The sequence below is a fragment of the Phyllostomus discolor genome, chromosome 5 (genome assembly GCF_004126475.2).
Source record: "Phyllostomus discolor isolate MPI-MPIP mPhyDis1 chromosome 5, mPhyDis1.pri.v3, whole genome shotgun sequence".
Lineage (NCBI taxonomy): Eukaryota > Metazoa > Chordata > Mammalia > Chiroptera > Phyllostomidae > Phyllostomus > Phyllostomus discolor.
In genome coordinates this window covers 140,845,664-140,872,777 of record NC_040907.2, presented here as the reverse complement: position 1 = coordinate 140,872,777, position 27,114 = coordinate 140,845,664, and the positions used below count along the sequence as shown (strand labels likewise).

Below are 27,114 nucleotides of genomic sequence, written 5' to 3'. Positions count from 1 at the left end.
ATCTTCCCCTCAGGTGCCATTGAACATGTCAGGATAGTGAAGTCATTATGGTCCTGGGATTATCTTTCCCAGACTTGGGCTGCCTTTGGGCATTGCTCCATAGGCTCTTCCCCGGACCCCTGAGTTTCATGAGCTTATGCAGCATGGAAATATGGACAGTGAATACCTGTGTAGTTATGCTAAAATAATTGATATGGCAATTGTGGATGTCAAGCTGCAAAACCATATCTAATTATATTAAGAAGGTAGGTAGATAATTTCCATGAACTAATAAACAGACTGTGAGTATTCCTGTCAGGCTTTCTATGCTCTGGGATGAAGGAACTGAAATCCTGGAAGAGCCAGCTGGTCTGAACATGAGGGGTGCCCACTGTCATCTTGGTACACCCTGGACCCTCACGAGAAGCTAACATGTGGCAGACAGAGCTGTGAGGACAGGAGAGAGGCCGGGGTCAGGAGCAGTGATTTAACCCAGGATTCAGCCATTTTAGATGCCACTAACTTGGGACCATGCCGTTTTATGATTTAGTTCCTTCCCATTTTGCTAGTTGTGGTTGGATTTTCTTTTACTTAGAACCAGGGAATTGTGACCAATCTATTTCTTTATCACTAAAAGGTGACTTGGACACATCTCTTCTTTGTGTTGTAAAAGATTCTGGTTATTGCCCATACTAAACCACCCAGCCACTGGTAGGGGTGGGGGGGTGAGTGGGGAGATGAAGGGGCATCACCCATCCCATTCATTATCCTTACCACAGGTCATGATGAGACATGAATGGAGTACTGCATTGAATACCACTACCACCTCTTATTAATGACATGACCTTGGGCTAGTCACTGTGTTTGCCTCAGCTTCTCTATTGGAACCCCTCAGTGGGTTATTGAGAAGTTCCCCTGAGACAAGCACCATGAATGTGCTTTGCCCACTGTGCTAGAAATAGAGATTTGACTGGGCTATATTTCAGTCTGTTCCCCCGCCTCTCAGCTGAGACCCTGACAATGGGGAAGACACCATCTTTCACCATAGTGGTTGGCAGGCTCTGGATTTTAGAACCAACCAGGGACAGAGCCCCCAGGAGAAGTCAGAAACTAAGTACTAGGATACAGCCCCCTAGCTGTCTGTTGAGGTTATTTATTGCTGAGCAACAAACCACCCTGAAACTGAGTAGCACAGAGTAAGAACCATTTTACTGTGTTGGCCAAAAAATTCCTATGTTTTTTCTGCAGTGGCAGTCATTTGGGATAATGAGGACCCATCCTGTTGGAGAAAGCCAGTTGAACAAAGGAAGGAACCTGTGTTCTTGGAAAACTAGCTGAGTCAATAAGTTAATCATCCCTGAAACCTTTTCATTTCTAGATTTCTTGTTACATGAGAGACTAAATATCTTTATAATTGAAATAATTTATTCAGTAAGTATTTATGGAATAACTAGGCATTTTTCTAGGTACTCAGGTAGAAAGAAAAGGGATAGCCTTTTTAATAAGAAATAAGTGAGGGGAATGGGCTTAGATAAACTGAGAATTCTTCACATTTTGGTCCTTTTTCTTTCCGTCTTCCTATTTTTTTCCCCAAAACTATTATATGTCTACTACTATGTGACCATAAAAAGATGCAGATTCTTTTATGGGGGGATGGCTCTGTCTTGCTCAACATCCAGAGATCTCTTTCTCATCTTTCTGTGGGGACTTTAGAATCTCCTCCATGGTGAAGCCCTTGGGAAAGAGTCAGATCTCTCCTAGACTATGCAACAAGCATGTAGTACAAAAGACTGCACGGCAAATAGGATAGTATTTTGCATACCAGACTGTTTGGAAGGGTTTGAGAGCTCTTGGATTTGGACCCAAGTGAAAAAAAAAAAAGACGAACAGGACTGAAACATTACCATTATTACTAATAAAACCTAGACTAGGGAATGTAGCTTAGGTATGAGAGCCAAATGGGCTTCCTAATCTGGATCCTCTATTTGGGCTGACTTGTCCTGTCCTGTAAGTCCAGACAGGGGCAGGTTTCACTCCGCCAGGGAGGAGAGTCTTCCCCTGGAGGAGCAGCCCAGAACGCCAGTCCTCTCCGGCAGCTACCTCCCATCAGGAAGAGCTGAGAGGCTGAGATGAACATACACATTACTTCCAAATTTACAGTCAGATAAGTCCTGCCATTTCCTCTTTTACTAAGTGAGGAAAGGGGAAGAGGGGGGTCCAAAGTGTTACTTTGTGGGGGAGATGATCCACACTTTTCCCTCCCCTTCTGCTGTGGATTATAACTCTTCCCTTTTCCATTTTAGCCACTACCTGTGCTATCTAATATAGTCTCTACTGACCACATATGAGTATTTCAATGAAAATCAATGAAATATATTTAAATTAAATAGGTTCTATTTAAAATAGGTTCTTTTGCATTGATATTTTGGGGCTCATAGGTTATAATCCTAGCAGTGAAATTGCTGGGTCAAAAGGCAGTTCCATTTTTAGTTTGTTTGAGGAAATTCCATGCTGTTTTTCACAATGGCTGTTCTAGTCTGCATTTGCACCAACAGTACACTAGGGTTCCCTTTTCTCTACAACCTCGCCAGCACTTGTTTGTTGATTTGTTTATGATGCTCTTCTCACATAAAGAAGTGGTATCTCACTGTGGTTTTAGTTTGCATCTCTGATGGCTAGTGATGCTGAGCATACATTCATGTATGCAGTTGGCCCTCTGTATATCCTCCTTGAAGGAAAGGTCCTTTGCCCATTTTTTAATTGGATTGTTTGTCTTCCCAGAGTGGAGTTGTGTGAGTTCTTTACATATTTTGGAGATCAAACCTTTGTCCAAGGTATCATTGGCAAATATGTTGGTTCCCTTTTAATTTTGCTGATGTTTTCTTTAGCCATGCAGAAGCTTTTTGTTTTGATGAAGTCCCATTTGTTTATTCTTTCCTTGATGTCCCTTGCTCTAGGAGACATAGCAGTGAAAATACTGATGCATGGAATATCTGAGATTTTCCTGCCTACATTCTCCTCTAGGACTTTTCTGGTCTTTAGACTTACGTTTAAGTTTTTTACCCATCTTGAGTTTGTTTTTGTGTATGGTGTAATTTGGTGGTTGAGTTTCATTTTTTTTGCATGTAGCTGTCTAGGTATCCCAGCACCATTTGTTGAAGAGGGTATTTCTACTCCATTTTATGCTTCTTCCCCCTTTGTCAAATATTAATTGACTATAAAGGCATGGGTTTATTTTTGGACTCTCTGTTACATAGATCAATGGAACAGTGTGTTAACTTTTTAGATATACAAAGAAATTTATGGCTATTCTCAGTGTCAAGTATAACTGAAAGGCAATTTTAATAATAGATAAACTAAAATGCTCAGAAACATAGTGTTGAAGTGTAAAGACAAATCACAGCCAAGTCACATGCAAAACATGAACTCTCTTTACTAAAGAGTGTGCAAAGTAATATTTTCTTCCCCCAAATGTGGCTCACTTGCTAAGCTGCCAAGAAGGATAGGGCCAGATGGCACACAGTTCTCATTTCCTGGTTATACCTCCTGACCCAGCCATATATTTTTTCCTACTTCTCCTTACAGAAATTACTTTTGTCTGTTTTGGGAATTATCTTAACTCTGGGAATGAACCTAGTGACTGTGTCAGAATCGGAATACTGACACACTGACTGTGACAATGTTCTTTCAGCCTTACTCTGATCCTAATTTGGTAGTTTATGAGCTCACAGATGCTGGACCAGAATTTAGTCCATAAAATTAAGACATTCTGTTTGATGGAGCCAAATCTAAATTGCTGAAGCAAGGACAGTAAAGCATGAAGCAGTGCCTTAAAAAGTAACTAGGGCTATCAAACTCACACTAAAAGTCAACATCATTTCAAAATGAAGATCTTTAGATGCCATAATAATTTCTCAGGAAAAAAAGGCTATCATTATGAGAATACTAAAACTAAATGAGAATAACAAATAAAATAATACAGAAGACCGATTTAATTAGCAGCTGTGCTGTTTTATGCTCAGTTGATGGGAGAAAAGAATATTTTCATCAAACTATTAAAGTGAATTGATTTAAATATATGAATGTAATCATCCATAACAATGGCATTAACAAAATAGTTTTAAAAATGAGCGTGATAGAAATGACTTCCCTGTAATTATTATGTTCATTGACTATTATTTATTTTTAAGCCATGATGGATTTTAGGTTTGGGTAAAACTCCAGGGGGATGAATGTGTCCCTCAGGAGCTGGTATTGGGAGAGGTTGAGTTGTTCGGTAAATTACTTTTTTCTTAATGTTTTTTTTTTCTGTTGCTATTTCTGTTTTTCAGACCCACTATGAAAATGGGGAATATATCATCAGGCAAGGTGCAAGAGGAGACACGTTCTTTATAATCAGCAAAGGAAAGGTAAGCTCTGGTAGGACGAGAGAGTGATGCAGGAGGGGAGTCAGGTCCGCAGTGACCCCGGCAGCCGCATCTGAGACTACACCAGTTTTTCCATTTGCGGAAACTGAAAGAGGAATGTTTAAGCATGAATTTCCCAAAAATAATGCAGAAGGAAGAAAAAGTCTAACTTTGAAGCCCAGTAAATAGTCCATGTGCTATAATATAGTCATGATTCTAGATACCACTGACATGTCTGCATGAATGGGAAGATTTCCATAATTAAAATTTTATAATTAAAAAGAAAAAGACAATGGTTGCTTAAAAAATCCTTAACAGGGAAAAAATTCTTTCAGTCATTCGTAGCAGTGAAAGTGCCATCATGAAACATCTGGACTTTGAGATCTGATGGCCCAAGTTTGAATTTGGCCATGAAACACACTAGGTTTTGTATCCATGGATGATTTGCTAAATACTCTGGGGGCAATAAGGATATGAAAATACCCATGTTTTATTGTATCTTCCTAAATAAATATTGAATAAATACTAAAAGCTATTAAAATGATATATTATAGGGCAAGGATGAGTATAAGGTATACAAGGGATCTGAACAGAGAGCCATAATTTATTCTTTACTATATTGTTTTAATTTTTCAATATTATGAATCTATCATAATTTTATTTAAAACTCAATAAGAAATCAAGTGAATTGGAAAGTTGGGGCTTATGTAGATTAATACTCATTATATTGCTATAACTATCTTTTAAAAAATAAATTTCTTTTAACAGTAAAGTCATAATTATTTTTGTATTTAAGTGTCATTGCACTATGAGCTATGATTTGAACTTATTTTGCTTTATCATAAATGATCCTTAAAAAGAATTTGTATGTGTTAGGTATAGGAAGAGATGGGGAAGGAAATGCAGGTGGAAGGGAATTTATATTTCTACTTTTACAATTGTTACTTAAAAATAAGTGAATCTATTTCCTCTGATTTAACAAATATGACTGAATCTTGTACTTTGTGGCTCATATTAAAATAAAAAAAGAGATTTAAAAAGCTACAGTGTGCAGGGCATGTGAAACATTATAAATCTTGTTGGATCATATTTTGGAAAATTTTCTTTGGACTAATTTTGAATCAAGAATATGCACATGTCAATGTTTTATACCAGTGGCTTGTCACACTAAAGGAAGAAAATGATGTTTATACTTTTACCATATACCTATTTTTGACTGCTATCAGAAAGCCTGGAATAGAATTAGAAGTCAGGGACCAGCTTCTAAAAAGGCATCCTGAAATGACATCTGACCAGTTATAGTAAAAACTCTATCTTGATTTTTCCATTGTTACAAGATAAGAAATATTAGCATTTTGTGTTTTATATATAAATTGGTAGAGTCTACCATTTAGTCTTCCATTTCTTAACATTGGCTAAAAATATCTTCATGGATATAAATGACTCCACTGGTCACATGGAGGCTTTTTACCTGCATGACCTGGCTGTATTTCTTCTTTATTACATTGCTAATTCTTTGCTCTCAGGGAATGATATGTTCATTACATAAGATAAATTTCTGACAGGCCTATGTGAACACCCTATTACTGCAAGTTCCCAGTGCTAGCTAAAAGAAGCTGTGTTTTTAATCAGGTTTAGCAGAAGACAGGTGCATTAGTGATGCTGTTTCATAATGTCTAATTAGAAATAACATGGAAATTACATCACAGAAACTGATTCTCTTGGCAATATCTGGAGCACTATAGGGATTCTGGGAGGGATGTAGTAAGAATACATTAGACTCTTTTAAAGACACATTCATGACTTTTAAAGACACATTCATGATTTATTTTAAGTGAGGCATAAATAGACTTTTCCTAACCAAGTTTTTGAGGTCAAACAACTTAGCCGCTATGATTGCTAGTTATATAAATTATAAAATAATTAATATGTGATAGAGTAATATAATAATTATATTAATTCTAATTATTAATGTATTGGAATGACTGCACTAAGCCTTACGCAGCAGAAAATGGGCACACTTAAGTCCCAATGGGAAGAATAGGAAGAGAGAAGAGCAATTAGGGTAGATTCAGGTAAGCAGGCAAAGTCATAGAACTGAAATTTTCTAAAACTGTATGCTTTGTTTTAGGTATTCAGATGTAAATTTGTTTTCATATGCATTTTAAACAAGTTATAAAGGATAACCCTGGCTAAGACATTTTTCTTGTTGCAACCAAACTGGCTGTTGCTTAAGAAATGCTGCACAACAGACACACCAAACAGGGGCTATGGACCTACAGATGGACTTCCCCTGTTCAAGGCCATTTATTTACGTGTGAAACCGTTTTTATTCTTCCATTAGATCCATCCACACAAAGAGAAAAACATTTACAATTAAACTTTGAAATATCTGTTTCCCTCCTCATTAAACCCACGCAAACTGGTTTTTCTGAAGCTTGAGGCAGAAGCTGGCAGTGATGTCTAGAGTATCTGGTGCTGCTGCAAGTAGGAGTTGAGTTAGTTCACTGTGTTTTAATGGGTCCATTTCAGTTGCTGGAGAACATGACAGTTCTCTCCACCACCCAACAAAGGATTCACAATAGTACAGGAAAAATATCTCTGATAAAACTTTATGCATATGTCCTTGTGGTTGTGCTGCATCAAAAAATAAACTATCTTGCAATAACAAGTTGAACAAAAATTAAGCAAGATTTGTAGATAAAATTCCAGAGTTTCAATAATCATTTAAATGCAATTTGATTTTCTGATTCTATTCAAATACCTTGTATGCCACCATTGGAAAAAAGTATAATTCAAAAATGTTTATTTCTTAAATGCTATTTAAAAACTCTTGGCTTTGCTTAGAATTAATAAGTGCTAAGGGTGTTAGTTAGTATGCTCAGAAAAAGATCTATGACTGTATAGAAAGTTGATTTCAGACAGTATGGGCAACACAAATCCCAAAACAACTGGTTATCCATAGAGAAATACCTAAAATTGGATCCTGACCTCACACCATACAGAGAGGTAAATTCCATACCTAAATATAAAGGGAAAATTAGGGGGGGAAGACAATTGGGAGAATCCTTTTATCATCTCAGGATAGAAAATAATTTTAAACATATTTATTAAGTATAAAAATTAAGGAATAATATGTGATTATATTAAAATTAATAACTTTGGCAAGACATATAAATACTAAAAAGAAAACCACAGTGTTATGAATCTGAAAAAATAATAACAATCCAATAGAAAAATACACAAAAAGCATGATCAGACACATCATAAAAACAAAATGGAACTGACCCATAAAATAACATGAAAAATGCTCTACTTCTATTAATAATCAAGAAAATGCCAACCTTCTGGGCAAAAATCAAAGTTTGACAATATCAAGTGTTGATGACAAAATATAGTACAATATAAACTGTTATCCACTGATGTTGTCAGAATATAAGATAGTATAATCTCTTCGTACTAAATGAATCAATACTTCATAAATTTGAAGATCCATATACTTTACAACCTTGTTCATCATTCATGACTATTGGTCTATGGACATGAAAAAACATGTACAAAATATTCATAGTAATGTTAATAGCACAAGAAAATAAAAATATAACTGTAAAATAAACCTGAAGAAACCCACATTTACATCCACAGAAGATTTAGTAAATCACATATTTATATAATGGGATAATATGGAAACAGAAAATGAACTATAGGTCTTCAAATAATAACATAGATGAATTGCATAAATCTCAAGTAAAACACTGATCAAACTAAACCAGTTGTAGAAGAATTGGTATTTATGCATGGAATGAGGTATATCTGTGTGTGAATGCAAATGTGCACACAGATTAAATTAGAAAATTTAGAAAGAAAATCATGAGCATAAAATTCACCATGATGTTTTAGAGGAGGAGGATGGGAGAGATAATGGAGAGAGATTCTAACTTACTGCTGTATTACACAGAAGGTTCAGTTGTCAAATCAGACTCACAGAAATCATAGATCTTACCCCATGGTGAATTTGAATTAAAATTCAGAAAATGTAGGCAAACTTCAAACTCAGAAAAAATTTCTTCCCCTGTATATGCCCCAAACTGTCATTTATATATCCTTAAAGTATGCTTCTGCATTAGGAGATGTTTTGGTTTTGAAAAAATAGTATGTCCTATTTGAGTAATATATGCAGAACATTACATGAAAAGGTACTACTTTGGGGATTCCAGTTTTTTTTTCTTCTTAAGATTTTATCTAGCCCTGGCTGGAATAGCTCAGTGGATTGAGCTCGGGTTGTGAACCAGGCATCGCAGGTTCAATTCCCAGTCAGGGCACATGCCTAGGTTGCAGGCCAAGGCCCCCAGCAACCGCATATTGATGTTTCTCTCTCTCTCTCTGTCCCTTCCCTCTCTAAAAATAAATAAATAAAATCTTAAAAAAAAGATTTTATTTAATGGTGGAAAGAAGGAGAAGGATCATAGAACATGTATAAAGGACCCATGGACAAAGACAACTGGGGGTGGGAGGAAGATTGAATGAAGGAGGTGGGGGAAGGGTAGGGCAGGGGAGGATAATGGGGAGAAATGGGGACAACTGTAGTTGAACAACAAAACAATTTAAAAAAGAAATAGAGCAAAAGGAAAGATTTTATTTATTTATTTTTAGAGAGAGGGGAAGGGAGGGAGCAAGAGAGGGAGGGAAATATGGATGTGAGAAAGAAACACTGATCAGCTGCTTCTCATACACACCCCTAGTGGGGACAAAACCTGCAACCCAGGCATGTGTCCTGACTAGGAATTAAACTGGCGACTTTTCGCTTTGCAGGATGATGCCCAACCAACTGAGCCATACCAGTCAGGATTGCAACACCAGTCAGGATTGCCTTCAGTTTTATAATATATTAATCACATAGATAGGAAAATGCTTTGGTTTTGAAATTCCTTAGGTAGGTAAGAAAATGTTTATCTGACTAACCCTTATTCTCCAACTGGGTCTGCCCCACAAGTCTATAAAATCCAGATTTATTTATAATAAACATTGCTTTGTGTATAAAATCCACTGAGTCTGTACTAAAACTTTTTATTTTTCTTTTAAATTGTTTTTGGTTAAATGTGTTGGTTGAGCACATTCATATTGTTTATTGAAGGTTGAGCACATTCATATTTTTTATTGAAGGTTTTGGAATTATAGGTTAATTTTATGTGTCCCTTTTAAATGTCTAATTCCTATTTTGAAAAAGGTACAAACTTCCAGTTATGAAATAAATAATTACTAAGGATGTATTATATAACAATGACTATAGTTAACAATGCTGTATGATATGCTTAAAAGTTGTTAAAGTAACTTCTAAGAGTTCTCATCACAATGGAGAAAAAATTCTTTTCTTTTTTCTTTTTTTTTGTGTCTGTACAAGATGATGGATGTTAGCTAGACTTATTATGGCCATAATTTCATGATATCTGTAATTTAAATCATTATGCTGTACACCTTACATTTATACAGTGTTGTATGTCAATTATATCTCAATAAAACTGGAAAAAATGCTAAAAAGAGAATAAGAAACATCAGAGCCTAGAAAGAAAAATAAAAAGGAAATAGACTCATCTTGCTGTTAATTCAGTCTTTCCTTCATATTTTTAACATACATTCTTCCTGAAATACTATGCTTACTGAGACACACATTTAAGACATAGATTTGCTATTCATTTGGCTTCATATTCCATTGAAATATATTCTCATACATTCACTATGAGCTATGACTATACTGACAATAAGTGCATAATTTATATAATAACCACAAAATAAAAATTATATAGTTTTAAAGCTGTAAATTATAAGGCTACATAATATCTTATAGAAAATTAATATATAGATAAGTTGAAAACATAAAAATATACATGCGTTCTTTTATTTATTTAGAACTAGAAGTTAATGATCTAAATAGCATTTTATGGCAATGATAAAAGAGAAATAGTGGTAAGAGATAATTATTTTATAATCAAATGCATGGAATTTCTGATATAGGAAATTAGAAAAATAGAAGACAGGGAAAATATAGAAAACACAACTGACTTTTGGGGGCACTTACTATTAAAAGGAACTTTGATAGGTTTTCTCATTTAGTTCACACACAACATATGCACATGCAACATATGCCCCGACCCCTCATGATAAACCTCTCCTGTTTTGGACAACTTGGCCAAGTAACATGGGTCCAAGCATACTAATTATTATTTTTAAGGCTCCATAGCTGTTTCCTTCTTATAGCATTGTGGGTCATAAAGTACTTTGTGGTTTAAATGAAAATAATAAATATACAGGTCAGGGTGACAGAGGCTATCTCTATATATTTAACCTTTTCTACTCTGAAATGTCTTCAGAATTAAAGATGCAAGTGTCCATTATTGTTGTCTTTTCATATTTAGAATTACTCATTATACATACAAAGAATAATTATGGAAATTACAACTTTAAAGGGAAGTTTTTATTCTTACTCTTTGAGCTGCATATTTTTTCATGTTATATTTTTGACTAGTTAGGTTTTTCCTCACATTTATCATATAAGCAGAAAGTGGTTTATTCTATAGATGGCCCACTTTTTATGTCTGTTGGTACATTTCAATAACATCTTTTTAAAGAACATTTTAAAATGCACTTAAATTTCCCCATGGCCTGCTTAAATCTGCCATTTTGAATTTCAAATAGATTTTTATTAAATCACGAATGTACAGTTATGTAACATATCCTTATATCTAATTTTGAATTAATGAGCTTAACTTGTAGTATAGTATACCTTAGTCATTGACATTTTTTAACAGCCAGAAGAAGAGATGAAATAGTTTTGTTGAATTGCCTCATTGTGCGGATGAGGAAACCGAGGTTCAGAAAGTTAATGATATATCAATATTTGTCAAAAATTGGTCTGTACATTAAACTTTTGAAATTCAGATTTCTGAAACCCACTGCATCAGAACCTCAGAAACCTTTATTTTAAATATACACTCCCTCCACCGCCCCCCTACCCTTGGCCAAACACACACAGAAGTTTGAGAATCATGGTGCTATGGTATTTCCATACACACCTGTGAAAGCCTCATCAACATGCAAATGAGCATCTCTGTGATACAGCTTAGTGATAAGATTGTTAAAAACTGCATTTTTATGGGTTTGAAACACTGTGTGGATGAGTAGTGAAATGGATCAGTGAAGAAGAATAATTGAATTCCTTCCACCTTTTTACAGACCTTCTTGATACTTACAAAAATTCTGGTCTTTGATATTCAATTTGTAAAATCAAAACCTTGAAGCATAATATTTTTAAATGTATTTAAGTAGCTTGCATTGTCTCAAGAATTAGTTTTTCTACTTCATTTTCCAGGCATATGTATTGTAGGTATTGAACTTTTCTGGGTGACATGTAGCCAGCATTATGAATATTAGTAGACCATAGTGGGTAGTGCGCTAACACAAAGGTGAAACTCCCTGCATTCCTTGCCTTCTGAGGACTGTTTCTCAACTCACAAGTCCTGTATGGGCCAAGATATCTTCTTAGTAAGGAAGATTTTCTGTTCATACAATTTATAATTCTTTATTAAGTGCTTATTAGAAATTGTAGAGAATGCCAAATAAATATCCATTTATTTGAAGGGCATATATTTATTATGATTTTTAAAAGACATATATGTTATTTCTGTATATTTTAAATAAGAAATACTGGTGAATGAAGCACGGGGATTGTGAGGACATGAAGAATATATTCAGTTAGAGACCTGCAGGAATACTTCATGAAAATGTGACTGGTGTTTTAATGAAGGCTGGATTTTTCTTAAAGAAGGAGATAGATATGTCCTAGAGGAAATGAGATGTGCATGTAGAGTTATGTAGAGAGATGTTCAATGCAGCAAAAAAAAAAAACACATGCAAATAACATAAATGTCCACATACAAGGAAATGGATAAATAAGGGAATGTACAGAGTACAAGAAGGCAGTGGATGAACTATATTTATATCTAGTAGCATGGAATAAATAATTAAAAGAATGTTAGAAAAAAGTAAGTCACAGAATGATACATACCATATTATGCAATTCATATATTTTCAAAATACATGCACATAAACACATAAAAAAGGATTGGAGAAATGTTCACTAAGTTTATTATAATCGTTGTCTCATAGGAGGTAGGAAATGGGAATCAGGATGAGGATTAAATGAAATTCAAATTTCTAAATAATCCACTATTATTTAAAAACAACTTGAAAGTATCAAAAATATTTGGAGGTCATTTCTTTGGCCCTGTTAGTGATAATATACTTGTTTTCCCCATAAAAATGAATTTAAAAAAGAGATATAATCAACATTATCAATTAACATTCATTTGATCATCCAGGGTATTCAGTGGATATAGACTTTCATTGTTTCTATTTGTAGGTAAATGTCACTCGTGAAGACTCACCAAGTGAAGATCCAATCTTTCTTAGAACTTTGGGAAAAGGAGATTGGTTTGGAGAGAAAGCCTTGCAGGGGTAAGTAGATCAAATATTAGACAGTTTTGGGTTAAGTACTACATAAATTCCTGTCTTAAAGATATTCCTGTCTTAACAATACAAGGCTCTTCAGTGCTGATTCTAATAATAGATATGAACTCCTGATCATTTTTATTTATTTCTGGCTGGAATTGTACTTTGTTTAGATAGGTTCTAGGATTGATGGATGGTTAACTTCTGTAATAAGTAACTTTTATATTAATAGGAAAATTTCTCAGCTTTATGTTTCTTAACTGCAATCTCTATAAAGACTCTAAAAGAGAGGGAAAGTCTCTGCTAAATTGACTTTATACAACAGTTTTGCTTAGAATCACAGAAAGATGGTTGAGGATTTTGGAATCCCTTAAACCCAATTGTACAAGCAATAGATCTGAAGGTAGTGAGGGCTTTCTGGGATCCACCTCTGGCTGATTGTTGTCACTGCTGGTTATGGTAATGGAGGTGGAGGAGGAGGTGGGCATGGGGGTAATTTATGCATACCCAGATTCACTCTGCATGGGCTCTAAAGGATGGACTCAGAATGGTGTACTGCAAGTTCACTGAAACTCCACTTGGAATGTAAGACCTCAAGAAGTAAGCATTTGGGATTTTTTTTCCCCATATACAATGGAAGAAAAACTTAGCTGACTCTGTACAACTCAATAAACAGAACTCATGATTAGCATGACAGATATATTTGAGAGTTCTATTCTTATTTTCCAACAAACACCACATCCCAATGATCAGTGTGTATAGCTGCAGAGTTCAGTGCTGTATATATAATAAGCAACCTGAATAAGAAACAACCAATAAGCACTTACTTTTGCATCACATTCCAGGTACAGAAGTATCTACTAGAAAGGAACAATAATAGCATATAACATATTCCTAAGATATTTGGAATGGTTTTGCTTCCATTTCAAATTGTGCCTTTATTTTAAAAATTATATTATAAGCACTTAAAAGTACTGTTCAAGAAATAGTTTGAGGTTTTAAATTTTATTTTCCAATTACAGTTCACATTCAATATTATTTTTTAAGATTTTATTTATTTATTTTTAGAGAGGGGTAGGGAGGAAGAAAGAGAAGGAGAGATATATTGATTGGTTGCCTCTCACACACCCCCTGACCAGGGGTAAAACCTGCAACCCAGGCATGTGCCCTGACTTGGATCCCATCCGGTGATCTTTTCACTTTGCAAGGCAATTCTCAACCATTTGAGCCACATCTGTCAGGGTTCAGTATTATTTTGTATTACTTTCAGGTGTGCAGCACAGTGGTTAGACAGTCATATACAAAGTGATCTCTCCAATATTTCAAGTACCCACCTGGCATCATACATAGTTGTTATTATTATATTTTGACTATATTCCCTATGCTGTACTTTACATCCCTGTGACAATTTTGTAAGTACCAAGTTTGACTTAATCCCTTCACTTTAAGGAGTTTTTATTTTTAAGCCACAATTAGTTGCCAGGTCTTATTTTCTTCTTCGTTAGTATTCCACAGCTACAGAAATGAAGCAGTCATTTTGATGTCATCTTACTCAGGCCATATCATCTTATGAAAATTTAGAACTAAATGCATTTGACATTGTTTTTTCTTTTACTGAGTTTGTTTGATCCTATCTGATGAAGATGCACAAAAGAATGCAGTAAACATCGTCTTCCTAGTATAAAATGCACAAACATATCATTTGTAGCTTAATCTTTCTTTCCCTTGATTATTATACATGCAGAAGATTCTAGAGAATAATGCCACCTGATTTCATTGGTCCAAGACTAAATGCCTCCATGGGAATTGTGATTTCCTGCAGAGCCAAAGAAGCAGGAATATTTTCAATCATTTCTGATGAGATCACAAGTGGAACACCAGAAAATAAAACATAATTGAGAGTTGACAGATTTTCTTTTGCAGCTTACTGTCACTGAATAATGGTGCCAATTAAAGAAAGCTTTTATGGTGAAAACACCTTCCTACAATGTGTCTTAAGCAGTAAACTTGAGGATATGATTTATAAAAAAAGATATCAAATTTTGCTATGATGTCAAAATGTAAGTTAATAGTATTCCATCTAGAGTGAATTCATTCTGGCCTATGCTGATTCTTGTGAACTACCTGTGGTTAAAATTCTCTTTGAACACACTCAGCCCTCTTTACTGGCCACTCTTTCACCGCACTGACACCCTTACCCTGAACACCCAGTCCAAGCCTACCTCCATCTCTTTCTTTCTTATGCTCTTCCATATTATTTTGTCACTACTCAATCTGGCTTTATCAGTCTACTCTAAGTGAACTAAATGTCACCAGGGATTTGCTGCTTACATCAAAAAACTGTCTTTCTTTCATCTTCACTTGACTTCACTCATCAGACACAGTTTTACACTGTTGAGCATCCCCTTTCTTTAAATTCCCCATGCCCTGAGATCCCTGTAATTGTTAACAATCTTTACAATTTCTCATTTCACTTCCTAAATTCACCAGTGTTTGGTCCTCAACTCTCCATTACATACATCTTGGTATACATCCAGGTCTATGACTGCATATTCCTTTTGATGAAAGGAAGTGCCAAATATTTCCATTTTGTTCTAAGCTCAGCATCTGGCACTTTTTGGATACTCAACATGTTTATGTTGGATGAACGAATGAATGAATGAACAAACGAGCCTCTTTAATGATGCTCAATCTTGCAGTCCCTTCTGCCATTGATCACTTTCACTACTTGTGTTTGCTTTAAGGCACAGGTGGCAAACACAAGGCCCACAGGCCAAATCCGGCCCTCCACCTTGTTTTATCCAGCCCAGCACCTTGTTTCTACCCTGAGGCAGTGCCCAGCTCCTTGCCCCTAGTTAAGGAGTAGTTACATTTATACAGCCCTAAAATTATATTCTGTGCTTTGAGGCAACCACGAGGCTGATATGGCCCCTGGTAAAAGTGAGTTTGACACCCCTGCTTTAAGGTGAATAAGGGGTTATGAACTCACTTGACTATAGGGGTCAGGCTGGCAATGTAAAGGAGTAAAAATAAGGTGAGTAAAACTGGTAGCAAACTAGAAAGCCTTTTGTGATAAGAATAGCAATTACTGTCTTCCAGGTCATTGCTATGCTTTTTTTTTTTTTAAGATTTTAGTTATTTTTAGAGAGGGAAGGGAGGGAGGTAGAGAGAGAGAGAGAAACATTAATGTGTGGTTGCTGGGGGTTATGGCCTGCAATCCAGGCATATACCCTGGCTGGGAATCGAACCTGCGACACTTTGGTTCACAGCCCGTGCTCAATCCACTGAGCTATGCCAGCCAGGGCTTGCTATGCTTTTTTTTTTTTTTAAGGGAAGGCAGAAAAAACCTAGGTATTTAAAAAATATATGAAATGTTATTTTGTAACTTGATTTTTAAAAAAAGAAGCTCTGCAAGCAAACAAAACATTTCTGCAAATGATTTGACCTCTGAGCTGCCCTTTTTTTGATTTCTGTCAATCAGATATTCCTCTTTAAATCTCTATAGTTATATTCAGTCAAAGGAAGCCTATTAGGTCAACCCTTCTTGATTATTTCCTTGTTTGTTTGACATTGTCGTGTTTTGATGTTATATATCCATGTTCTGTTTTTCACTCTGTATTTCCATGTCCTCTTCTTCTGATCTTTTCTTTGAATTTTAACGTTTCATGTAAGAAATTTATACTTTTCACTTATCAGATTGATTTGTTTCACTTTTTCCCCTCTAAATATCTTTAAATTTTTGTAACTTCAGGATATAGTCTTTTGGGAAATTTAATATATTCTTTTGTGTAATAGCTATGCTTTCTTGCAACCCAAATGATTTTCATACTTAAAAGAGAAATTTTATAGTTTATACTCTCTGTATGTATATAATATAGCATTTCAGATTGTTGTTTTCTCACAAATAAAATTTATATGTAGTGGGCATTTTTCTATTTTTATGAGAATGTTCAGTGGGTCATTAAAATGTTGGTAAATTAGTAATACTGAAATAAATTCTTGAACATCCTTTAAAATTTTTTTAAATTAAATTTGTTGGGGTAACATTGATTAACAACATTATATAAATTTCAGGTGTACCACTTTATAATATGACTTCTATATACTCTATTCTGTGCTCATCATCCGAAGTCTAGTCTTCTTCGGTCAACATGTACCTGACCCCATTTACTCTCCTCATCCTCCCTACTCCCTTTTCCTCTGATAACTACCATTCTGTTGTCTGTATGTATAAATTTGTATCTTTTCTTTGTTTGCTTGTTGCTTTTTGCTTTCTATTCCACACTGACTGAAGTTATATGGTTCTTGTACATTTCTGTCTGACTTATTTTGCTTAGCATGATATTCTCAAGATCCATCCACCTTATCACAAATGTTGCAAATTTTATCTTTTTTTGGAGGGTGGAGGGCCAAGTGGTATTCCACTGCATATATACACCACGTCTTCTCTATCCATTCGTCTGTCAAAGGGTACTGAGGACACAAAGGGCATAAGACATATTTTTATGTGTTGGTTATGGTAAATAATGCTGCAGACAACATAGGGGTACAGATATCTTTATGAATAAGTATTATCAACAATTTGGCTACTTAGAGGGAGCATTGCTGGGTTGTATGGTAGCTCAGCTCTTAACTTTTTGAGAAACTTCCATACTGTCTTCCATAGTGACTGCATCAGCTTACATTCCTGCCAACAGTGCGCAAGGGCTCCCTTTTCTCCACATCCTCTCCAACACCTGTTATTATTACCTTATTGATAACAGCCGTTTTCACAGCTGTGGGGCAGTATCTTGTGTTTTTGATTTACGTTTTTCCTGTAACTAGTAATGTTGAGCATTTAAGAAAATGCATCTGTTGCCCTTTGGCATGTCTTCTTTGGAAAGTGTCTATTTGGGTTCTCTGCCCATTTTTTTAATTGGATTCTTTCTTTTTTTGTTTGTTGCATTGTGTAAATTTTCTATGTATTTAGGAAATTAGCCCTTTGTCAGAGGTATTGCTTGCAAATATCTTCTATTTAATTTGTTGTTGTTTTGTTATTAGTGATTTTTGAAATTTTTGCTGTACAGAAGCTTTTTAGTTTGATGTAGTCCCATTTATTTATTTTTACTTTGATTCTCCTTTTCTTTGGAGTCAAGTTCATAAAGATTCCTCTGAGACCAAGCTCCGTAACCAATGTTTTCTTCTCTGTATTTTATTGGTTCAGGTCATATAAGCCCTTAATCCATTTGAATCACTCCGATGTTTGTGTGTGGTGTCAGATAACAATCTAGTTTCATTCTTTCACACGTGGCTTTCCAGTTTTCTAAAAATCGTTTTTTGAAAAAGCTTTCCTTTTTTCCATTGTGTGTTTCTGGCTCCTTTGTCAAAAATTACTTGCCTATATATGTGTGGGTTTGTTTCTGGGCTCTGAATACTGTTTTATTGGTCTATGCGTCGGTTTTCCTGCCAATACTTTACTGTTTATATTTTTGTACCTTTGTGACATAGTTTGAAGTCAAGGAGTCTGATTCCTTTAGCTCAGCTTTTCTTTGCTTTGGTTTGGTTTTTCCTCTGGATTTCTTTGGTTATTCAGGGTCTTTTGTAGTTTTATACAAATTTGATGATTTTTTGTTCTATTTCTGTAAAAAATGCCATTGGGATTTTGATAAGGATTGCATTAAATCTATATGCTGTTTTAGGTAACATGGCCATTTTAACAATATTGATTATTCTTAACCATAAATACAAAATACCTTCCCATTTCTTTGTATCTTGACTATTCCTGTAGATTTCAGAATGCCCAATTCCAGTGTTGAAGATACGGTAGATAACTGAATGGGCAGAAATGTGACCTCAGTTAACCTAACACCAGAGCTCCACTATGTAGTTCTGCCTCTAGAAGTAATGTTTTATTTCCTTGTTGGATGGAGACAGTACAGCCATAAATCTAATCAACCTATAATCTATATTGTAAGCATTTATTAATCAACAGCATCCCATTACAAGAAAAAATTGGGTCACATTGTTTTCACTTTGGTTGACATCATGCAAATTATTCATTGTTGTTTAGCTAAAGCATTATTTTTTTCTATGATAAGGATATTTTTTACACCAGAGGAAGGGCAAAATGTTTTACTCTTTACAAAAGTTCTCCTTCCTTATACACATGAAAATTAAAGTTGTATTTAAGAAAAATTAGTTCAGGTTTATCCCAAATACTCATGTATCAATCCAACTACACTTAACTTACTATTGCTTCAAGATCTCTACCTGACTTGAAACCATATGGAATTCGCATGGGCATCAGATGATGTCAATTTCTAAGTCATTTGGATCTGTAGTAATTAGAAATATTTAACACTAAGGTGAATCCAAGAGAGATAAGATCGAGCTTCCACTTGCACCTTCTCCGAATATTTGAGTTTTCAGCGTAGCATATGGTTAAGAGTTTTGGCTCAGAAGTCAGACTGCCTGGGTTGTAATCTACTCTGTCATTTATAAATTATGAGACCTTGAGAGGCTCTTCTTTCATCTGAAATAGAAATGATGATGTCTCTAACTTTTTGAGTTACTGTGAGAAGTAATCAAGGGGATACTTCTAAAGCATTTGAGTGACTACCTAGAATTTAGTAGATTAGTGCTCAGAAAAAGCCAGCTGCTATCATCACTACCACTGTAATCTTTATGTTCATTATCATTATCAGTAACATCAGCATCCATCACCATTATCATTATATCACCATCCCCAATTCCAACATTGTCCTGCTACTTCTTGACTAAAGTTTAGAATACTTGATATGATTGGCATAGCATTAGATTTTGAGTTAACTACTTACTCACTGATTATATAACTGAGCAGGCCAGTTAACTTCTCTGAGTCTCTTTTCTGAAAATCTGTAAACTGAGTCCATTGAACTAGGTGATCTCTAAGTTTCCCGAGGGCACAGACTCTGCTTCTTTTGAAATGTGGCCTCTTTTCAACTGGAACAGATCCCTGGATTCCAAGTGCAGCTCTGGGCCACCCTCGTTAAGTGGTGGCATTGGATAGCAAACCACAGTCAGCAAGGCCCTCTTCTCCAGGAACTATCCCAGCTGTTGCCCATCATTCTGAACACCTGCACTACATGCCAAGCCCTGCCCTTGTGAATGCAAAAATAAATTCTGAACAGCCAAGTCCATTCAGAAGTCTTTATTTCCTCAGATTCTCTCCTCATGGACTATGGTCTTAGGAAAGTTAATTAATATCTCTGAGTCTACTTCTTGGATTTCTTTTTTAGTTAATAAAATGATAGCATATAAAATGATCTAACAAGTATTGGATATAGCATAAATCATTTATTTATTTGGAAATAAAACATTATAGACACGATTCAAGCCTCTTTGGTACCTTCCACCAGTATTCCCCTCCTTCCCACAATCCACATCCTAGAGTTGGTTGTATGAACCCTCACTGACTGTGTGTCTAAATTTTATTGTGTTTATATAAATATGTGTAAGAAACATATACATACATAAACATTAACATATATAAGCTTGTTTTATTTGTGTTTAAAATTTTACATATGTGAAATCTCATTCTGTTTCATTTGGGGGTCAATATATCATTTTTCTTTTCCTTCTGTCATACAAATTATACTTGTGTTATTCCTTAGTTTAGAAGTTTTATCTTTCTTTTCTATTCTTTTAGTAATTAATCTTTAAATTTTTAATATGTATATCTAACATACAGCTCTATCCTTTTCTTGAAAGATACAGGGATCTTCATATACTTAACTTCAAATTACTCCTGTTCACTTTCAATCTAGATTTGTAGTATATAGTTTCATCTGGTTGGTAAATCCTTAGATATTAGTCCTTATTATTACTACATGCATTTTTTCAGGTGCCACTTATCTAAGTTTAGTAATTTGGTTTACCTATTACAGCAGGTTGTCCAACAATGTTGCTTAATTAAAATGATGGGGTACCTAGGGTCTTAACTCTTGTTTATATCAGTTAGCCTGTGGTAAAACTGCTTTCCTTATGTGTCATTTCACCACAGTTCCAAGAACCTATTGATGACATTAAGTGAGAACTTGCTGTACTTTTCCCAATGTTGCTTATTATATTGAGCTTATTCCTTTAGGGTTCATCCTTTAGTAATTGTTCAGAGATGATCTGTTTATACTTTTTGCCTTTGCTTATGTGAATGAGCATTGGGTTATGCATAGAGATCTAGGTTAAAATTTATTTTTTTCTCAATATCTTAAATATTACTGCATTGTCTCTGTCATCCACAGTCAAATTACCATAAGTAATGTCTGTATTTTTTTGGTAGCTTTCTGTCTCTGATCTGCATTTTTGTTATAATCTAAGTACAGATATGTTTTACTTCTCCATATACTTTGTGTGTTCCTTTCTTCTGAGAATGTCATTTTCTTCAATTCTAGAAAATTCTCAGCATTATCTCTCCCTATTTCTTTTCCCCCACTTTCCCTATTCTCCCATTTGTTGTCACCTCCTCATTTTACTATCCTTGTCTTCCTATTCGGGTTTATAGGTCCTTCATATCGTTCTGTGGTATGTTTGTAAGAATATCTAGGCAAATTCTCTCAGATCCACTGATCAGTTCTCTACTTGTCCCTTCAATTGTATCAAGTCTTCAATTCAAACCATCCACTAAGTAGATTCCAATGACTATTTAAAAAATATTTTTAGAATTTCTGCTTGGTTAGGACTGTGAGCCCTGAAATGGGACTTCCTGGGTTCAAATCCCAGCTCCATCATTTATAAGGTGTTTGAGTTTACTTTTCTCTACTTTTCTGAGATTCAGGTTCATGGTTTATAATATGGGGATAATAGTATCTGCCACATAGGATTGAAGTGAATAATAAGCCAAATAATCTATGTAATTTGTCTGTATATTAGAATGATGCCTGGCAAATACTGTGTAAACTATTATTATTTTATTCTATTCAAAAATCTTTCATGTTATTTTAGTTATATTTTATTTCTTTGCTTTATCTCTTTATTAATTGTTTTGAAAATATCAAATTCTTTGAAATTTTTTATTACCTTCAACTTTAGGGTACAAACTCTCACATGTGTCATATTTGTTGACTTCCACATAGTATGGTTTATTATAGCCCATGGGGCTTTTTTAAATATGTTTGTATTTACTGCATGCCCATTGTCAATGGAGTGGGTGGACTGAGGTATTCCCTTGTGCCAGGTTATTGGAGCATCTCTGTGAAGTTGTTTTTTATGTTTTACATTTGCCTCTGTAAGGTCAGGTTTTAAATTAATGCTCTGGTACCATACAGATGGGATAGAAAGAGTTTAGATCTTTTAGTTACAAGGTTTCTGTTTCTGTCAGGGTAAACCTGCTTAACAACAGAGAGAGTTATTTCTAAAGCTTGCATCTTGTGTATAGAAACGCTCTAGGACTCTGGCCCTGTGAAGGGCTCGGTCTCAGTCTTAGTCTCGATGAGGCCATGGCCAGGTCCCTCTCCAGCCCCTTCGTGAGCCTTCCTGTCCAGCTCTGGTGCATGCCTCTAACCTTAGAACCCATTTCTATTCCCAGAACTTGAGACTTGGTTTTAGTTTTGTTTCTTTTGGGGTTTTAGTGAAGATTAAAATTAATTTGGATTTTAGTGAACATTGTTCTTGTGAGGATTATAATGTATAATCTATGTGAAATACAACAGAATGTCATTGTGGGATTTTTTTTCCATATTGTCCTGTATTTCTGGCTAAAGCTCAAAGCCAAAAAGCTGTCCATATGTAGACTAGCTTCACTTTGTAGAACTGTCTGAGAAAAAATGGAGTTGCTTTTTTTCATATCACTACTCTATCTGTAAGATGGAAAAGCAGAAATACTGAAGGTTAGCCTGTTGGGCAGAGCAGCGTTCCCCAAAAGGAGTTGCTCTCTTGATTCTCTGGTTTCAGATTACCTTCTTGTTGCAGGTAAACATTGATGAAAAGAGTGTGCTAAGTAATAATGTAGGAGAAGCACAAAGTGTCACAGCAACATGCTAATCTATATTTTCATCCCAAAATGTTTCTCTGGGCTCCGCATTCAGTTTTCTGTGGGGCATGGCCAGTCTGATATCACTCAGGCACCTCAAATGGCACCCGGACAAGAGAAAACTCATTTTCTGTCTGTCCACCATTCAAATCTATTCCCTTTCAAATGATCATTATTACAATAAGTGTTTCTCAAACCAGGACATTTGGACATTATCCTTGACTCCTCTTTTGAAATAACCACTTTGCTGATAGCTAATCCTGTTGATTCTACATCTTAAATAACTTTCATTGTCGCCTGAATCTTGCCATCATTATTCCCACAGATTCAGTCTGTCACCTGGATTATAGTACAGCCTCATAACTGGTCACCCTGCGTCCACTCTTTCTTACCTCCTATCCATTCCAGACAGTGTGGTTATGACAATCCTTCTGCATTCATTTTCTAGGATAGCCATAATAAGTGGCTTAAACTGAGTCGTTTAAAACAATGAAATTGATTCTTTCATAGTTCTGGAGGAGGGAAGTCTAAAATCAAGGTGTCACCATAGCCAGATTCTCTATGAAAACTCTAAGGAAAAATATGTTCCATACCTCTGTCTAGCCTCTGGTGGTTACTGGCCCTCCCTGACACCTTTGGCTTGTAGCTTCTTCATACCAATTTCCACCCCCATATACACATGGCCATCCCTCCTCTGTGTGTGTTTCTGTATCAAAATCTCTCTCCCCTTATATGGACATAGGTCATTGGATTTAGGGCCTACCCTAATCCTGTATGATGCTTACATCTACAAAAACCCCATTTAAGTTGCTTACATCTACAAAATCCCTATTTCCAAATAAGGTCACACTCATAGGTACTGGGGTTTAAGACTGTGATGTAACTTTTGGGAGGACACAGTCCAACGCACAACACTCTGTAAAACAATTAGGCTTATGTCACTGTACTTCTCCGAGGCTTCCTGTGGCATCCCCTGCTATGAGATCCATTCCCTTATCACTTCTGCAGTCTCATCATCTGCAACCCTGTACCATGATCTATGCTCCAGTTATGCTGAGATCATTTATGTCAACATCATCCCCATGATGTATTTGACTTCTAGTACTTTGCCATTGCAGTAATCTGTTGTGATTACAGTTGCCCTGGCATGCTTGGATAACTAAATGTATGACAAGCTTCTAGTAGGATATTAGAACTGGGAAGACTAGCACAGCATAGAACCCAAGTGCACAGCCGTGTAGAAACTGGCCTGTTCCTCTGGGCACTTAGACCCACAATATGGTCATATACAAGGGTATGATACTGGCCCATTGGGCTTTGATGCCAAGGAATGAAATAGAGAATTTATGGAAATCTCTTGGTTTAAAAAAACATATTTCATACAAAATTCATGCACACATATACACATACACCAAACATGCATATCCAAAATTATTGATATTATTATGAAAACACCTCTAGCCAGCCTACACACAAATTAACAAAGATAATTTAATCGACAAAATTTGAACATCTGCAGTCTGGCCTTCTCTAAAAAATACACCTGAAGTGTTAAAACTAATTACACAAAGTATTCTCTGTTGTTTAAATTTACTTAACAATCTTGTTAATGCTTCAGTGTATGCTGTAGACTCAGATACATCACTGGCAGTTACTTTTGCTTATAATAGGCAAGAATTGTCAGTAAGTGATAGTAACCCAAGATCTATTAGTTTTTAAAAATTAGAAAAATGGTTGTTTAAAAAACTGTTAAATCAAGAGGGTTTATGAAAGAAGATTTTTGTTCTAGAAGAAGGCTTCTAGCTTGCTTATACAAATAATTGTTTCTATAGGAGCAATCCCATTTTTGTAGATGGTTGAGGAAACATCAGGGTGTTTTAGAAGATGGTTTCTTTGTCCCTGCTATCTTAAATATACGGTCATTTTCAGTAGTGAAAATTGATGTACTTATCGAAAAATTCAATCCCTTATTGCTATTCTCCAACACATTATTCAGACAAATCATTTCCTTCAGTTTCCACAAGATAAGAAAATACAATATAAATTTGAAACTCTTTTCAAAAACAAATAGAAAATATTTTACTTAAAGCTAATTTTCTTGTTAATAAATTTGGTTAGTGTTCTATGCCTCTGCCATTTTCATTCTTTCTAATTCTCAATGATTGCTTCTCCATGTTTCCTTTATTTAGTACAGAAGAAAAGTGGCTTGTTATAAATCCCACTTTGCATAGGCAACAAAGACTTTAACTGGTGAGATTCATTGTCATTACACTAATCACTTATGATGTCTGGAAAAAATGTGTTAAAGCCCTCTGAAAATTCTTGCCAAAATTGTCTTTGTAGCATTTACTCACGTATTCTGATTGAGACTGCGTGTACATGGGCAAGTGTTTCCGGCTATATTTGGCCTCACATTTCTCATTCGTACAATGAACTGGGAGTGGGAGGCATTTTAGAGATATATGCTATGTGATAATTGTCTTACTCCATATTCCATAAACTAGGGCAAGTACAGATATTCCTTGTAGGACATTTCAAGCAGTATGTAAGGGGATTTGTACTCATTGTCACTTCCCAGAGCCATGTTCAAATATATCAGTAATTAATCATAGGTACTGTCGTTTAATAAAACATACAATTAGAAATTATTTTAAAAGCCCATTTACGAGAGGATCACAAATCATGAAGTAATTAGAGATAAGTTTAACAAAAGATTTTTAAGATATGCATACTGAAAACTGCAACATGTTTTCAAGAGAAATGTTGTGGTGTATTCACGTCACAAGACTCCATATTGTTCTCCTGGATCGAGCTATGCCTGCAGTGCCATCTCAGTCAAAATCCCAGCAAGCTTTATTGTGGAAATTCACAAGCTGACATTAAAGTTGATATGGAAATTTAAGAGACCTGAAATAGCCAAAATAATTTTAGGGGGAAAAAAGAACAAATTTAGAAGACTAACCCTACCACACTTTGAGACTTATTCTAAAGCTACAGTAACTAAGGCAATGTGGTATTGATGTCATGACAGAAACACAGATCTATGGAACAGAATAAAGAGCTCCAAAATCCACCACACATATATATTGCTGCCTTAGTCACCTCAGGCTTCCACAACAAGGTATTATAGAGTGGATGACTTGAACAACAGAAGTGAATTTTCTCATAGATCTGGAGGCTAGAATTCTAAGAACATGGTGTCAACAAGGTTGAGTTCTCATGAAGACTCTCTTCTTGGCTTGCAGATGGCTGCCTTTTTACTGTATGTTCAGTGTACTCACCTGGTCTTTCCTTGGCACACACTTATAGAGAGAGTAAGAAAGCTCTCTGGTGTCTCTTCTTATCAGGGCAGTGACCCCATCATAAGGGCCTTATTGTTATGACCTCTTCTAAACCTAAGAATATCCCAAAGGTTCTATCTCCAAATACCATGCTATTGCGGGTTAGGGCTTCAGAAAATCAATGTGAGGTGGTAGGGGCTCACAAGTCAGCCTATAGCAATTGCCAGTTAAATCTTACCATCAGTTCCAACACAATTCATTGAAGAAATGCCACCATTTTTCACAAATGATGTTGAAACAATTGAATATCCATTAAGTAAAAATTAAATAAAGTTGGCCCTATATCTTGTACCATATACCAAAATTAACTTAAAATGTATTGTAAACCTACCCTGGCTGGTGTGACTTAGTGGATTGAATACCAGCCTGCAAACCAAAGGGTCGCTGGTTGGATTCCCAGTCAGGGCACATGCCTGGGTTGCAGGCCAGGTGCCCAGTAGGGGGCACACAAGAGGCAACCACACATTGATGTTTCTCTCCCTCTCTTTCTTCCACACTTTCTCTAAAAAAAAAAAATCTAGTAGCAACATTAAAAAAAATTGTATTATAGGCCCTGGCTGGCATTGCTCAGTGGATTGAGCATGGGCTGCGAACCAAATTGTTGCAGGTTCGATTCCCAGCAAGGGTACATGCCTGGGTTGCAGGCCATGATCCCCAGCAACCATACATTGATGTTTCTCTCTCTCTCTCTCTTTCTCCCTCCCTTCCCTCTCTAAAAAATAAATAAATAAAAAATTATAAAAAAATGAAAGAAAAAAATTGTATTATAAAACTAAATGTGAAACTGAAACTACAAATTGTTTAGGAAAAAACACATAGGAGATCAGTTTTGGAAACTTTGATTAGGTGAAGAATTTTTTTTATCATACCAAAACATAAAAACCATGATAAATTAGAC

The 27,114-nt window shown here is 35.5% G+C and overlaps 1 protein-coding gene across 4 annotated transcripts in view; it reads left to right on the top strand.

The window, feature by feature from the left end:
• Positions 1-27,114, top strand: part of PRKG1 (protein kinase cGMP-dependent 1) — a 1,342,121-nt gene that overhangs the window by 1,109,508 nt on the left and 205,499 nt on the right. For all 4 annotated transcript variants that reach the window (XM_036027548.1, XM_028511229.2, XM_028511228.2 and 1 more), the window contains 2 exons: positions 4,311-4,388; positions 12,802-12,896. In XM_036027548.1, the coding sequence (XP_035883441.1) occupies positions 4,311-4,388; positions 12,802-12,896 (173 nt within the window). The remainder of the gene's footprint in view (positions 1-4,310; positions 4,389-12,801; positions 12,897-27,114) is intronic.